The 15,758-nt window shown below is 48.0% G+C and overlaps 3 protein-coding genes across 3 annotated transcripts; 2 read left to right on the top strand and 1 right to left on the bottom strand.

The window, feature by feature from the left end:
- The first annotated feature begins 553 nt into the window (after positions 1–553).
- On the top strand, positions 554–1,854 carry LOC149330226 (uncharacterized). Its single transcript, XM_089559392.1, has 5 exons — positions 554–669; positions 756–889; positions 1,405–1,499; positions 1,557–1,735; positions 1,839–1,854. Exons 1-5 carry the CDS (start codon positions 554–556, stop codon positions 1,852–1,854), a joined length of 540 nt encoding a protein of 179 aa, XP_089415518.1.
- A 6,376-nt stretch (positions 1,855–8,230) lies between these two features.
- Positions 8,231–15,328, bottom strand: LOC149330224 (uncharacterized). Its single transcript, XM_089560835.1, has 3 exons — positions 10,738–15,328; positions 10,439–10,610; positions 8,231–9,992 (listed from the first exon to the last, which is right to left on the bottom strand). The coding sequence occupies exons 1-3, from the start codon at positions 10,830–10,832 to the stop codon at positions 9,129–9,131; spliced, it is 1,131 nt and encodes a 376-aa protein (XP_089416961.1). The 5' UTR covers positions 10,833–15,328; the 3' UTR covers positions 8,231–9,128.
- Positions 13,279–15,290, top strand: LOC149330225 (uncharacterized). Its single transcript, XM_089560836.1, has one exon. It carries the CDS (start codon positions 13,668–13,670, stop codon positions 14,274–14,276), a length of 609 nt encoding a protein of 202 aa, XP_089416962.1. The 5' UTR covers positions 13,279–13,667; the 3' UTR covers positions 14,277–15,290.
- Positions 15,329–15,758: the final 430 nt, after the last annotated feature.

Raw genomic sequence — 15,758 nt, 5'->3', positions numbered from 1 at the left:
ATTCACGGGAGATCTCGACGGCCAGCTGCACTTGCAAAGCTGGAGTTCGTGGATGGTGTAAACATGCTGCAGCAGTGGCGATTTTCATCAACAGCCACGATAATACCTCATGCACGGACCTGCCATGTGAATGGTCAAAACCGTCTAAACCAACGCTGGACACAAAAAAAAAAACCATGGAGGACTTGTTTCCAGGTGAGCATTGCGAATTTTATGTTCATTCAGCCTTTATTTTGCACTATGCTTTTATTTTATATTTATTTTTTTATTTTGAGCAGGCCGGTCCCAGCAACCGCCAAGCCTGAAACCCCTTGATCCAGCAGTTTAGCTTGCAAAATTTCCGGACCTCAACTGTTCCCTCAAGTATGTTCTACGTTCTGACAGCAGCTCTGCTAAAATGCAAGAATGCGGACCAGCGGCTTCAGAACCGACGGGAGCGACGGGAGATAATTGCGAAGCAGAGCTAGTTAAGGCCCTTGTGAGCGGGAAGCGACGGCTTTGGGCAATGCTCGAAATTATAGACCTTTCCCCGCTGAAAATGAGAAGGCGGGAAATGGAACATGCATTGGACAAGAAAGAGATGTTCTTTTACAAAAAGGTCATCCAAAAAGACCTTGATGAGATAATCAACATTGCCCTGATTACGAAAGGCCAGGCAGCAGTTCAACGGTTTGTTTTTGTTTGGATTGGTTTTATTTACTTGCGGTACATGTTGTTTCTTGTTTCTGAGCAGAAGTTATGAATCGTTGATGCAGGTGGCACCAAGAACGAAAAGTGCGGGTGAGCAGTTCGACAGCACACCGCATAAAAACAAGAACTGCTGACTTCCAGTATTTAGCCAATGTTCTCGCGTCACCAAAGATGTTCTCTAGTGCTGCAACTTCTTACGGTAAGCTTCGTGGCATGCTTAATGTATTTGGCCATTGAAAATGTGCTGTACAGCGGCTGAAACTGACCACTTGATGTAATCCCTGTCAGCTTCTTTACAAGCCTTTTTTCGCAACCAAAAGGTCTCGTTCCCCGAAGACACTCTCGTATTATTCGAAGAAACGAAAAAAAGGCAAGTTCTGCGTACCATGTCAACTCAGGAATGTTTCCAGTAGACTGCAAGATGACTCAGGAAGGGGTGTCCAAAGGGTACATTGGTTGACTACAACAAATTTATCAGCATGACTGGTTTCTTCAGGCTTCAGGCGTCAGCCCTTCAGGCTTCAGCCCTGCACCACGTAAGCGACTCACGTAAACAGACGCCTGCCGCTTTTCGTTTCCGCCAAGATTGCGAGAGTGTCATTCGGGAAGGAGAGCTTTCAAAGAAAAACAAACCTTGCAAAGAAGGTGGCTTACAAATTTCCCAAGTGGTTCATAACATCTGCAGTAGTAGTGTCTTTTCAAGATTCGATGCAGTTCAGTTTCAACTTCCCCATGACGATGCAGGAAAGAAGATGGAAAAAATAGCTAGACAGGAGTTGGAGGTGGCACTTGGGACGACAATTCACGAGGTAACTTCAGTACAAACCTAATGATGACATACTACATTTAGTTTCTATTGCTTTCAGGTTGGGCTGATCATCGATTGTGATCAACCATGGCTGTGTTGCAGTCCCGACGGCATTGTGACATCGGGCGGCACATTTCAACTCATTGAAATTAAGTGCCCTTACAGTCTAAGGAACAAGTGTCTGATTGACCCAGACCAAGAAATCAGCTATGTGCCATACATCCATTATGTGCATGGGCAATTCCAGTTGCGTAAAACCCATTCCTACTACACGCAGATAATGATAATGCTGTATGTCCTGAGAATTGACACTGCTCTACTTTATGTGTATTGTCCTCAGAGAATCATATCTCTAAGAATCAAAAAGGACAAAGCATTTCTTGCCGAATATGTATCAAAGTTAGAGCACTTTTATTTCAGCTATTTCCTTAAAGCACTTATTAAATGAACTTGAAAGGAGTACTGTTACGACCCATCTTGAGACCCGCGATGAAAAGGTGGTGGATTCAACAGCGGAAATTTCGAAAGGTCGTTGACCCCCAAGATGACCCCCTTCGTGATCCGTCGTAAACAAAGAGGTAGGCGTACCACGACATCCCCCCCGCAAATAAACGTCTATGTTAATGGACAATCTGTCAAAGAGGTACAGACCATGAGAATACTGGGGTTGTATTTACAAACAAATGGAAAGAATACTGACACACTCACTAAGCTAAAACGCACGGTAGAAGCGACGGCGCGATTAATCCGCCGCATAGCTGACCGCAGACAAGGGGTGAGGGAAAGAGATTTATGCCGCCTAGTGCAGGCCTTTGCGCTAAGCAGGATACTCTATGCCACCCCTTATCTCAAATTTTCGAAAGCAGAAAAGGACAAATTGGATAGCATGATACGGCAGGCCTATAAGGCTGCGTTAGGACTCCCACTAAATGCCTCAACCGAAAGGCTTATGAGGTTAGGAATACATAACACCTACAATGAACTGAAAGAAGCCCATTTAATGGCTCAAACAGCGCGATTAGCCAATTCCAGAACTGGCAGGAGTATTCTTACCAGGCTCGGAATTAACTTTCAACCTACGAATAACGATGCTAAAGTAGACTTACCCCGCGACTATGGGACGGCCCTACTAATCAAACCACTCCCCAAAAACATGCACCCCTTACACCATGAGGGTAGAAGACAAGCACGAGCCAAAGCCTTACATAAGAAATACAGACAGTGCGCTGCAACACTTTATGTAGATGCGGCAGAATACAAAAATACCAATGCCTTTGCAATTGTGGTTGTGAACGAGAATGGTGACCACATCCTCTCGGCGACAATCAAAACGAAATCCTCTGAAACGGCAGAAGAGGCGGCTATAGCCCTCGCCCTAGCACATACCCAAGGGAGCATCATCCTCAGCGATTCCAAAATGGGTATCAATAATTTCGCTAAAGGGCGAATTACAAACACCTCCCTTAGAATCCTTAACGCAACCAAATTCTCACCAAATTATTCCAAATTGATGTGGGTCCCAGCCCATTCGGGGAATCCGGGGAACGAGGCAGCCCACAATAAAGCCCGAGGTTTCGTCGACCGGGCAGTGGATGAGTCTGGCTCCCTGAATTTCACGAAGGACTCAATGATCACATATCATGATCTTACCAATCATTTTAAATTAGAGAGGAGATCTTTCCCCCCTCCGGACAAAAGCCTGACTAAAGAACAAGAGGTTACGTGGCGTCGTCTACAGACGAGATCAATACGCACCCCATCACTCCTCGCGCACATTTATTCAGATCTTTACAACCCAAACTGCAAACACTGTGGCCAACGTGCTACCATCCTGTGGGACTGCAAAATAGAGCCACCTCCGGGTGATCTAGTTACAGCTCCTTCTCTCGAGCGGTGGGAGACCGTGCTGGCTAGCTCTGACCCCAGAACGCAAGTTTTGGCGGTGGAGTGGGCTGACAAAGTCGTCGAGGGCTATGTACTCTCGACCACTTAACGCGACCTCTTGCCAAGCTCTTCTCGGCGAATAAAATGTTTTACAATCAGACCCCACCAAAAAGAATGACCAGCTAGGAAATGGTCGATGGATGCTCTTCCCACGCTCGGCTCGGTGCCAACGACTTTCGAGAAGCAACCGACGACAGGGGAAGAAAGGCTGCCCCTCGTCGGAAAAAAAAAACCGGAACGAATCAGAGGAAGCTAGCGCAGCTGCGGCTGCGACGTCATCATGCCACACCTGTGTTCGATGGACGTGAGCTGACAACAGTATGGTTGCCTCGCAGTGCGACAGAGATGCGACTTACGCTCCACCTCGCCAGTTCCCACGTGTGGGCTCTACGACAGGTGTCTTCGTTGGCTGTGTTGTGTGGTGCCGATCTTTTGTGTCACGATGAATTGCCGCCTGGTGAAAGGGCGGAGCCTTGGGCTATTTAACCTGCGCCCAAAGTGAGCACGAACGCTCTGGGCACCGGGTAAAAGGCTCATCCAGTCGTTCGACGTCATGAACTCTTAAATTTTGACTCCTTGCTCTTCTTTTGTAAATTTATGTAAATAAGTGTCTTAGTTTCTTGCCATTAAATCTGCTTGTTTTCGTATCTCCAACTCCGAAGCTTCAGACTTTCCTCAGCCCGACGACTCACTCAACACGCTACCAAATGGAGCCCGGGTTCGAGCTTTCCTGTGCGCCACAACAGTACGTACTTGCGCGAAAGACGGGGCGACAACAAGGAAACACAAACGACATGTTTGTGTTTGTACATGCGCTTTGTACATGTCGTTTGTGTCTCCTTGTTGTCGTCCCGTTTTTCGCGCAAGTACGTATGCTCCTTTCAAGCTATGAACCAACTCGCCCAGATTAGAGTTTTAATTAAATGAATGCACAACGGCATTTTGTAAATAATGTACAAAGCTCCTCCTGTCATTTCATGCTATCGCTACCGTGTATTTCTCCTCACTTTCCTCTCCCTATTCCTTTTCTTTCCGCTGGTCGCAGCTCGCAACCTAACCTAACCTAACCTAACCTAACCTAACCTAACCCTACAGATGTTAGACAGCGATTGCCGCGAGAGGCTGCATTCTTTCCCTTCTGCTTTTGTTTGCTTTCTTTAATCAACTATTGCCACCATCCAACGGTACGTGTCCTCACGAAAAATGTTGGTTCTGTTGTTAATTGAAAGAAATAAATGCGCAGAAGTGTAACCCACTCATTGTTTTTTTTTTATTGGTGCAGAAAAAAATGCCAAGAAATATGCAAAACCTTTTAGCCATTGTAGGCAACAACATACTACCAATGCGCTCAAAAGGCGTAGGTGAGATAATATTAAAAACTACATATTCACAAAGAAATAGGTAGCACATATGCAAGCAAAAGTTTACCCACTGAACCCCACAGAGGATAAACGAGGAATGAAACGTCAAATGCGAGCTCCCGCCCCCATAAACTACGAGGGGGTACCCAAAAGAAACCGGACTAAATTTTTTGGTCGGCAAAGCTTGTGTGGTACCGCGTTTTGCCACTAGGAGCGCATAGAACGAACATTCCAGAGTCAGTAAGCCGAGTGCCGTCGTTGAAGGAGGTCAGACTAGTTTAGGCAGAGTTTTATAGTGACGACTGTTTTGTGTGAATGTCGTTTTTGCAATGGCTGATTTTCGTGAACAGCGTGCGCCGGTGAAATTCTGATTTTTGCTCGGAAAAAGTTGAATGGAAACTCTTGAAATATTAAGAAAGACGTACAAGTACGATGCTATGGAGACAACTCAAGTGTTCCTGAATCGAATCCTGAATAAAAGCAACAATCATGCCAATGGAAAACTTCAAATTCACCTCGCCTCAAGAAAGCTCGTCAGGTGAAACCAAACCTCAAAACAGTGCTGATTTGTTTTTTCGACGTGAGAGGAGTCGTCCATTGAGAATTTGTTCCGCAGGGTCAGACAGTTAGCCAGGCTTTCTACTTGGATGTTTTGAAAAGATTGGGCAACAGTGTGCGGTGGAAGCGGCCAGATTTGTGGCGGTCGGGTGACTGGTTTTTCCATCATGGCAATGCCCCTGCCACGGCCGCTTTGTATCTAGCGGCCGTGCCCCTGCTCACACAGCCCTGTCTCTACGACAATTTTGCACCAAAAATGGCATGACCCTTATTCCTCAACCCTCATACTCTCCCGACCTTGCCTCGTGCTACTTTCTTTGTTTCCTAGAATGCAAAAATAGGTGAATGGAAAGCGTTTCGCTGATGTTGCTGAGGTGAAGAAAAAAACGACGGAGGCACTGTCAAGCATCACAAAAGATAAATTTAAACAATGTTTCGAAAAATGGAATGAAAGATTCGGCAAGCGTATCATTGCAAGTGGGGAATACTTTGAAGGGGATTGAAGGTCTGTGCTGAAAATGTGAACAAATAAGTTCAAACAAAAATAAGTCCGGTTTCTTTTGGGTACCCCCTCGTATTTCCTGTGAACCACTGGGCGCATTCCTCTCTACACAAAATCGCAAAGCAGCAAGCGTATCATTGCAAGTGGGGAATACTTTGAAGGGGATTGAAGGTCTGTGCTGAAAATGTGAACAAATAAGTTCAAACAAAAATAAGTCCGGTTTCTTTTGGGTACCCCCTCGTATTTCCTGTGAACCACTGGGCGCATTCCTCTCTACACAAAATCGCAAAGCAGCTCCTTAAGCCTGGCCCGCATGGAGCGTTTTTTACCCGCGAAATCGCGCCGCGCGCCCGACGCCCGCGCCAGCGTCGACGAATTCACTCCCGCATGGTCAGCAGCCGAGCGGCGCGCGCTACGGGCGCGTTACGGGATACGTTGACAAGATGGCGGCGCCCTGCTCGCCCACTTCGGAATAAATACATGTCACCGCTGTATTCTTCGACGTGATAGCTCGCTCAAATGATAGCGGTTCGCTTTTATTCCGCCTACTATTGCCCACGCGTAGAGGTATAAGCGATAACTAGACCTTGTTTTTCAGATAATTTGGCGATTTTCAAGCTCTTAGGCCTAACTAAATACAGTGTGTTTACCTCGCAAGAACGACACCTGGTGAAGCAGTTGTCTAGCTTTTAGTCACTTGCTACATTTTCATCTATTTGCAGTTTTTCTTCTTGGAACGAAAAAAGGCTCGCAATGCACCCATTGTAGTTATCAGTAATTACGGATAAAAAATTTCTTCAAACAGCGTTGATGAGCTTCGGCGTCTTGTCACTAGATGGCGCTACCTGAGGGACGGCGCGGCCAGCTAAAAGCGACTCCTCCGAAAGACAACACGCTGCTCGGCCGTTTCTGCCGAGAAACCCGAAGCCTAAGCCCCGGTACTATAGTGAACTAGAACTCGGTACCCTCGGAGCGCCAAACGCCCGTCTTTCCGGGAAGCACGACGCAATTACACGACGCAGATACCCGAGAAGCGACGCAGCTACAGTGCCAGAGAGAGCTCGCGAGCGCGTCTCTCGGCCGGCGTGGCTCGGGCCAGAGTCACGTGATGCCCGCTCCGGCTCTCATTGGCCCTCTGTCGCTGCCCTCTCCCGGCGTCGGCGCGGCGTCGACGTTTTTTTCTGTTTCGACAGAACCCGACGATTTGGCAAAAACGTCCTCTCCGGCGGCAAAAAAACGCTCCGGTGCCGTCGACGCCGACGAATCGCCCGGAAAAACGCTCCATGCGGGCCACGCTTTAAGCGTGGCCCGCATGGAGCGTTTTTCCGGGCGATTCGTCGGCGTCGACGGCACCGGAGCGTTTTTTTGCGTGGCCCGCATGGAGCGTTTTTCCGGGCGATTCGTCGGCGTCGACGGCACCGGAGCGTTTTTTTTGCCGCCGGAGAGGACGTTTTTGCCAAATCGTCGGGTTCTGTCGAAACAGATAAAAACGTCGACGCCGCGCCGACGCCGGGAGAGGGCAGCGACAGAAGGCCAATGAGCGCCGGAACGGGCGTCACGTGACTCTGGGCGGAGCCACGCCGGCCGAGAGAGACGCGCTTGCGAGCTCTCTCTGGCACTGTAGCTTGACCACCAAAACTGCGTCGTGCTTCCCGGAAAGCATAGTTATTATCCGGAAAGACGGGCGTTTGACACACCGAGGGTACCGAGTTCTAGTTCACTATAGTACCGAGGCTTGGGCTTCGGGTTTCTCGGCCGAAACGGCCGAGCAGCGCGTTGTCTCTCGGAGGAGTCGCTTTTAGCTGGCCGCGCCGTCCATAAGGAACACGCGTAAACGGTAGCGCCATCTAGTGACAAGACGCCAAAGCACATAAACGCTGTGTTGAAGAAATTTTTTATTCGTAATTACTGATAACTACGATGGGTGCATTGCGAGCCTTTTTTCGTTCCAAGTAGAAAAACTGCTAATAGATGAAAATGTAGCAAGTGACTAAAAGCTAGACAACTGCTTCACCAGGTGTCGTTCTTGCGAGGTAAACACAGTTAGGCCTAAGAGCTTGAAAATCGCGAAATTATCTGAAAAACACAGGCTAGTTATCGCTTATACCTCTACGCGTGGGCGAGCTGTGCGAAGTAAAAGCGAACCGCTACCATCTGAGCGAGCTATCACGTCGAAGAATCCAGCGGTGACATGTATTTATTCCGAAGTGGGCGAGCAGGGCGCAGCCATCTTGTCAACGTCGCCCGTAGCGCGCGCCGCTCGGCTGCTGACCATGCGGGAGTGAATTCGTCGACGCCGGCGCGGGCGTTGGGCGCGCGACGCGATTTCGCGGGTAAAAAACGCTCCATGCGGGCCAGGCTTTAGTGACCTATGTCCCATACAAGGCAAATAATGCCCTTCCAAGAGGGGGTCATGCTAGTCCGCCAGGCATGGGTAGAGGGAGGAGCGCAAGTTGACTTCTGTGGTGAATGGAAACAGTTGGGAGAAAAAAAAAACTGACGCCAACCTTCGAGGAGGTGAGCGTCTTGGCCGTGGAACCAAACCTGTTCAAGAGGCGACATGTGGAGTCATGGCACATCCGGCTCACGAAGGCGGCGATGAATAGAACTCCAGGAACGCTTCCCTCTGCGTACGTTAGTGGACTCCGCCACGTGCTAACAAAGGGAAAGCGAAGGCAACACCTCGCTGCTGCTGGCACACTTTAGTCACCCCTGAAGAAGGGGCCGAGTTGGTCCCGGAATGTTGGGCTAAATTAAAATATTGGTTGGTGTCAGTTTTTTTTTTTCTCTCAACTATCTCAAAAACCCAACCAGATGGACCTCCGTCGAAGATGTTTTCGTTCAAATGGAAACAAGTTTGCAGGCACCCCCCACCCTCTCTCCTCCTTAGAGTGTATTTTACCATGTCAGCGAAAGTGTGATGCTGGTGCACTTCCACGAACAAATTCCACACAGCATCCGGTTTGACCTTCCCACTGTTGAAGGAACTGAGCTGGTGAAAGAAAGGAGAGGTTGTCGGCCTTGTGCCCTTAAACTTGCACTTCAAAGATCCACATAACCGACAGCAGTGAAGAATGCTAATGAGGCTGCACTCTTTCATTTATTATGGGTGTCTGGAGATTAGTAAACACACGCGCATGATGTCGTCCATGTAGGGAATCAGCTCTGTGGAAACTCTGGTGTTTAGGATGTTGAATAGCTTTATCCGCTCGATTACCCGCTCGACATGAATTCGCACTTGGGCCACATGATATGTCTGCATTAGTTAATCATATGTAAACTGGTCATTGCCTTTAGAAAATGGGGGCAAGACAATGATGGCTTTCTGACCTTCTACTGGTGCCCGAATCCCTGGGAAGCCTTTGTCGTCAAGAATTACATCCCCTGGCTCAACTTGGTCGAGAAATCCTGATTCTAAGGTAATATGGGTGTCTGAAGCCCTTCCACCGTATGCTTTTGATACAAATGTTACAACTCCGTTTGGCAATACTGCGATTAAAAATTTCAGTGTGTAATGTCCTTTGTAATGGGAAAACAAAGCACGCTGCTGCTCAATAGTTGGGGGCTCCTCGGTGTTTAGTTCCGTACAGTCAATTATGAAACGGCACCTCGGGTAGTGCCGTTTAAAACATGAGGGCATAGATTCTTGGACAACTGCAATGGGTGGATTCGGTATCCAGTCTTGCAGTGCAGCGACGAGGTTGTTCAATACAAAATAAAAAATGCGACTGACTGCTGTCCTGTGGATGCCAAATAGCACTGCAATGCTAGAAAATGAAACACCCAGCTTTAACTTCATTAGAAATATAACTAACTTCTGTGCGATTGGCACATCAATTCTTCTAACACAAAGGGGAGCCAACACTGAAAGAAGCAATGCAAAGGCATTTGTGCTCACACCACAAAGTTCCACAAAGGCGTCCTTTCTTTCATAAAGGGAACTGTACCCGAGAAATACACAACTTCTCTCGTCTTCGCCGGTGGCTATGGACGTAGTGGCAGGCTCTACTTGAGTCGAAGAATTCACAGTGCTAATATGACACACTTGTGTCGAAGCTGTGCAACCTGATGACACGGAAAGGAAAATGGTGCAGGGGCCCTCGCATGATTGAGCGTCGGTCTGCGTCATCTGCACACGCAGAGAAGACTGGTTAGCGATATCGGATGCGAGCCACTTAGTTTAAGCGCAACGTAGATAAAGGAAAGGCTCAGCAGCAAAGTACCGAAAAAAAACAACGAACTGAAAAGCGTACAAAAAGACGTTGCTCACACCGTCGAAGCTGTATATTCCTGTATGTTGTTTTATTTATTTGAAAATAAACTTTCAACTCCAAAAAACACACGCACACAACAAGAACGATTGTAGCAAATCCGCTTTAGACGTAACGTGCGCATTAACTAGAGTTTAATATTCAAAAACAGCGCAAACGCAATTAGCGATATTGTCGGAGTAAACGACAACTTGCATAAAATCAAAAGAAACAAGTAGCAAAAACCCAAGTTCAGATCACGAAATTCTATCAAGCATTGCACACTCTTTTTCTTATCCCAAAAAGTGAAATATATGCCGCCTACTACGGATGTGCTCCTTTCTTCCACTGGCATTTCTGCACCTCCAACGGAAAGCAATGACTCCTCGTATTCTGGGTCTGGTGAGCATTCCTGTTCGATGAATGGCGAACCGCTTTCCTTTGCATTGTCGTCCGAACTGTCCGCAGTCGCCCGGTCTGCTGCACGACGCTCAGACCTTCAAATCAAAAAGATATAACGGGGGTTGTCATGCGTCAGAGCCAGTTGGCACACAAATATGTTTCAGAAGACGAATGTATGATGAGGTCGTGCATCGTCATTCTATTTTCTGTAGTAATGCTTACCTGAAGTACCTCCGCAGTTTTTCACTAGGCATCATTCCGCCAGCTTTTCCATAAGACGGGGGGAATATGGTGGGAACACATACAAAAAAAGACATAAGAGAATTAAAAAATACAGAGGCGCGCGGTACGTTTTATATTAATAAGTACAACAGAACTGATTCCCCATCCTCGTTAATGGCAGCAAATAATATTAAACCTCTCCACGTCAGACGCAAGATAGCCCGTCTATCTTTCCTTCACCAACTAATCCACGGAAAACTAGGCATCTCTCCAGCCCCCTATGTGCAGTTTTCTGAAATGCGTAGAACTCGACGTCATCATAATCACACTTTAGCACCATACTTCGCGCATACTAACGCTTTTAAATTTTCTTTTTTCCCGAAAACTATTGACGAATGGAACGCCCTGCCTCTACAAGTGATATCGGCTGTTGATTTTGACAACGCACTTTGTGAGCTATTTTAGATTGTATATGTGCTACACTGTTGTGTGAATGTGTTTTTCTGCCCTCCCTGCCTGGACCCAAATGAGGGTCTGCAGTATTGTGAAAATAAAATAAAAATAAATAGGCCGGGTGCGAAGCAATGTTACTTTTCTCATTGCCCACAAAATGTGCGCTGCATATTCTGGTTTCAAGCCGCACCGTATGCCAGGGTTTTCCGTCGGGGCTAGCAGTGCACGAAGAAAAGGGTAAAAGAATTAAAATTATTTCCTGATACAGCCTTCCCCATAAAAAAGGGCTGACCTAAGCCTCCAGAAATAGTCACCCTCGCTCCCCCTTTTCCGTTTCGTAGGATCTCCAAGGGAACCGATAAAATTTTATCTTCGGCACCTTGGTTGCAGTGTTTTTATAGCTGTTATGGCACTGGTAAACACAGCAGTAGGAGCCGCCCATAATTAGCGGAGTTTATCTTTTCCTTCGGCGGAAACAGCTTGCCGCTCTCCACGCTGACTGCAAACTGAACGAGAGATGCCCCCACCTTTCGCCCCCTCTGTTAACCAGATGGCGCCACGCACTCTCCCCAAACTGCAGCGCACGGAGCCTATTAACGATTTTATAATCGTCAAAAACGTTCACCATTGGTTTTCTATAGCAGTCTTCACTACTCGATGCGAGCGATGGACAAACTTTCGTTGCCTCTCAATTAAAATTGATGTTCAGGAATCCTGGACTTGCATGCTCCCACATGAATTTTGTTAATAAAATATGTACCATCACCGCTTCAGCAAATCCACTCGCTGTAAAACTATCTATATTATAAGCAATTAGTTTTCTATTTCCCCTAACTTTCGCTGTAATAACCGTACAGTCGGGGCACCTAAAGACAGGGGCCGATTGTTCATCGTCGTTCCTCAAACCCCACGCGAACCAGCTTGACCCAATCTGACCATCCGCATGTTTGCTTCGTTCCAGTCTTCATCAAACAAGGCAGCAGCAGCAGCAGCAGCAGCAGCAGCAGCCCCCGTTCTGATGCCCACTCTAACCTCTCTCCCTTTCCCCTGCCTCTCAATCCCTCACAGGCGCCCCTTTCACTCACGACATGGCTCGCGAACCCGCATCCCCCTCCACACGAACCAGGCATGCGCAAGCATGCTGATGGAGGGGGCGGGAGACGGACCATAGAGTCACGAAAGACAACACGCACGAGGCACGAAGCCGCCGCTTCGCAGCAGCAGAAACAAAAGAAAACAGCACGCGATCACTGAGTGAAAACGTGGCAGCATAGACAGCAACACGTTGCGGGGGGTTGTCGGGGGTGCGAGAGTGTGGGGGGAGTAACAAGGCAGGTATAGGAAGTCAAGGAGGGGGGCAGGAACCAGGAGTTAAGGGGGAGGGTGGGAGGGGGGCGGGCTTTCTCGTCTCCGTGATCAACTTCCATTGGCCACCCATCGGGTCTGGGAGGGGAGACGCACGCGGAACCCGCACAGGCCACGTGCGGCTCCTTGCGTGGTCAGAGACTCAGCGTGCTTCCAGAGCCTGCCAGGCCCCGACAACGAGACGCAATCACCTGGCCTGTATACCACCCCGCCGGAGTGCGAGTGCCCCTGCAGGCTTTCCCCCCGCAACGGTAGGCACACGCAGCACGGAAGCTGACTTGTCTTCTGGAGCGCCCCGGGGACTCCTGTGGCCCTCGCCTTCCAAGATCGTTCATGGCTGAGCTGGGGTAGGGCGTCCCCTTCCAGGACTGATTCTACAACTACAACGTGTGCCCGCTGTGTTTCGCAGAACGTGCGCGTGTGAACACCTCTGTGACATCCGTTCTATCTTTTTAAGGCCTCTGTTTTCATCACCAATCCAGATCCTTCGTCGGTAATTGACTATGGTCCTCACACCTTTGGGTACGTGCTACTGATTTGTGCCCATGCCTCCTGCAGACTATCTCTGAAGGCCAAAGATAGCTGTGGTCTCTCGTGTGTTGTTTGTCAACGTGTGGTTTATTACTAACTTTACGCGAATAAGAAGGCAAACATCTGTGGAAATATAAGATGTTTCAAAAGCAGAATATACCGACAAGTGTCTGACTGCGCAAAAGACTTTTTCCGACTTGCCAACAACAAGACGACAAGGTTCCTTCGTGTTGTGTATCTTTTTTTTATTACTTAAAGACAACCAGAAGTTCTACCTTAGTTTTATTCAGATTAATACGATTAAATAACTCGGTGGAAGTCCAGAGAATCGCTCCACCCTTTCTGTCGTGACGCAACAAGAAAGACTTTTCGCCAAGTGTGTTAACTATAACTGCGTGAGTCAAGCCCGAAGTGACAATGAAGCTATAACGCTACCTCTTCGCCACTTCAGGCTGTTGCCCTGGTACAAAGCTGCGTTCTAGACCATGACGCTATGCAGGCTTACTTCGTGACGTCGCGTAATACTGTGTCACTGTCCACTTTCCCCACTGTGCCAATCCAGAAACGAAAGTTTAGGGAATATGAGTTCGTATAGGATGATACGTAGCGCACCGGGCCACCATCATCACCACCACCCACGCGCTAGGGCGGGCGACATCCTGCGGTTTACTAGGAGAGCTCCCTACCAGCCGGCGCCGGTCATGTCATCGGGCTACTCGCAAGCCGTGATACGAAGGAATGAACGTGAGCGAAACAGGGTGAGACTCGTCAACATGGGCTTCGCCGCGCTCAGACAGCGCGTGCCAAACTTCACGCAGAACAAGAAGATGAGCAAAGTGGACACCCTCCGCTCAGCGGTGGACTACATCAAGTCTCTACAGGAGCTCCTGGAGCACGGCGCCACGTCACAGAGACGCAGTAGCGGAGGCTCCGAGAGAGACACCGAGGACGATGACGTGGACGAGGTGCCGTACCAGGCGGTCACGGACCAACGACAGCGACACGTCACAGCTGCTCCATTCGAGGACGCGGACGGCTTCTACGACTTCTCACGTTTCGGAGACAACTTACCGTCGCCGGTGGAATCTCAGCAGGCGGTGACAATGTGCGAATCGTCGACGAGCGCCTTGGACTGTTATGCAGCGGAAGATGCAGAACTCATGAACTTTTGCCAGCCGTGGCTTGTGTAGGAACCCGAAGTGTGTGCCAAAGTTTGACTTTAAAATTACGCCGCTTTCATATGCTTGCCTCCCGAGGTTTTTGTTTGGAATGCGGTTATGAAGAACACGTCTTAAGTGCAATCTTTCACGCACTTGACGCGAAGAAAGCGCCTTCTTGATGCGTGCTGCAAACGAGGTTTTAGTTTCCTGTTTAAGACGAAGCACACATATGCAAGACAGGTTAAGCCTCTCTAAAATGGAAGAATGCTGGCCTTTTACAGCGTATGTCTCATGAGGTTTCCAGAGGACTCTCTTATGTTTTTTGTTTCAGTAAGTTTGTAATTACACATAAGATGTGTGCGTCATACCGCTGCCGCAGGCCTTAATCTTATCATGTCGCTAGTTACATGTTGTAGGATACACGGCCTCTTTATCGCAACACTCAAATTTGATGTAACCTAGGGCCTGTTATAGTGGTAATTATTGTTTCGATAAGACACATTAAATTTTGTTTCAGGCTAAATAAAATTGGAACACTGCAATTTCTTGTACATATTATTTTAAGGAAAAATATATGCCAGTTCCGATGCTCATAAAGTGTAATTAAGGCGCATGTAACTGGTACATAGCAAAAGGTGCGAAAGGAAGTTTCGAACGCTTGGCAGAAGAGTCAAAGCATTGGATAGCGGCGGAAATTTTTCTAGAAATTAAATCGTCGGGTTTAAAAGTTCTATGAGTAGGTGCCACACAAATAGAATGAACGCGATCAATTTAGATTCCGGAACTCATGACAAAAGGCTCTGTTTCTAACGACGGAATTTACGCGGCGTTGTCTTTTGAACTTGTTACAGCGAACTTTCGTCGACAAAAGGGTATTTGCTACTCTTTCTATTCGAAGCGCCCCTGGTGCGACCTAAATGTTACGCCTGGTAACTAAATCAGGTCCGCTTAACTAAGGCTTCGGCTAATATATCCCATGGATTTAAAATCGCCTAATGTTCGCCCTGTGATGACGTTTGCGAGCCGCTGCTCAAAACAAATGAACTTTTGATAAATACACCTGCTTTCGTCCACTCGTTGCAGTTTTCGAACAAAGGGTTCTACACTGCGCTTGTTTAAGGGCCGGCTCGTAGTACGGGTATGTGATGCTAAAAATACACGTGTGCTGTAGGCTGGAAAAATCAATTACTTTAGCGAGCGTGCGGACAAGCGATATTGCGTGCCTCCTCTATGCTTTACTTTTTCTTTAGCGAGCTGATGTGTACTTCACTCTAAAAGTAGGGCGACTGCATAATTAATTTGTCGCGGGAGCCTTATTCACTTTAGCCACTATTTTGCACCAACGTTTTGCGTATAAATTAAACGCTTACGGCTCCTGCGCGCAGTGACGACAGTGGCGCGCATAAATTATTCCTGGGCAGTGCGTCAATTAGTTGACTTTTGCGTCCCCTCGCGTCGTTCAAGAGAACTGTGGCAACTGCTGAAGTCGGACGATGCAAAAATGTGACTTAC

Source organism: Amblyomma mixtum, chromosome 9, assembly GCF_055824585.1.
Source record: "Amblyomma mixtum isolate Tamu chromosome 9, ASM5582458v1, whole genome shotgun sequence".
Lineage (NCBI taxonomy): Eukaryota > Metazoa > Arthropoda > Arachnida > Ixodida > Ixodidae > Amblyomma > Amblyomma mixtum.
This window is presented reverse-complemented; position numbering and strand designations above follow the sequence as displayed.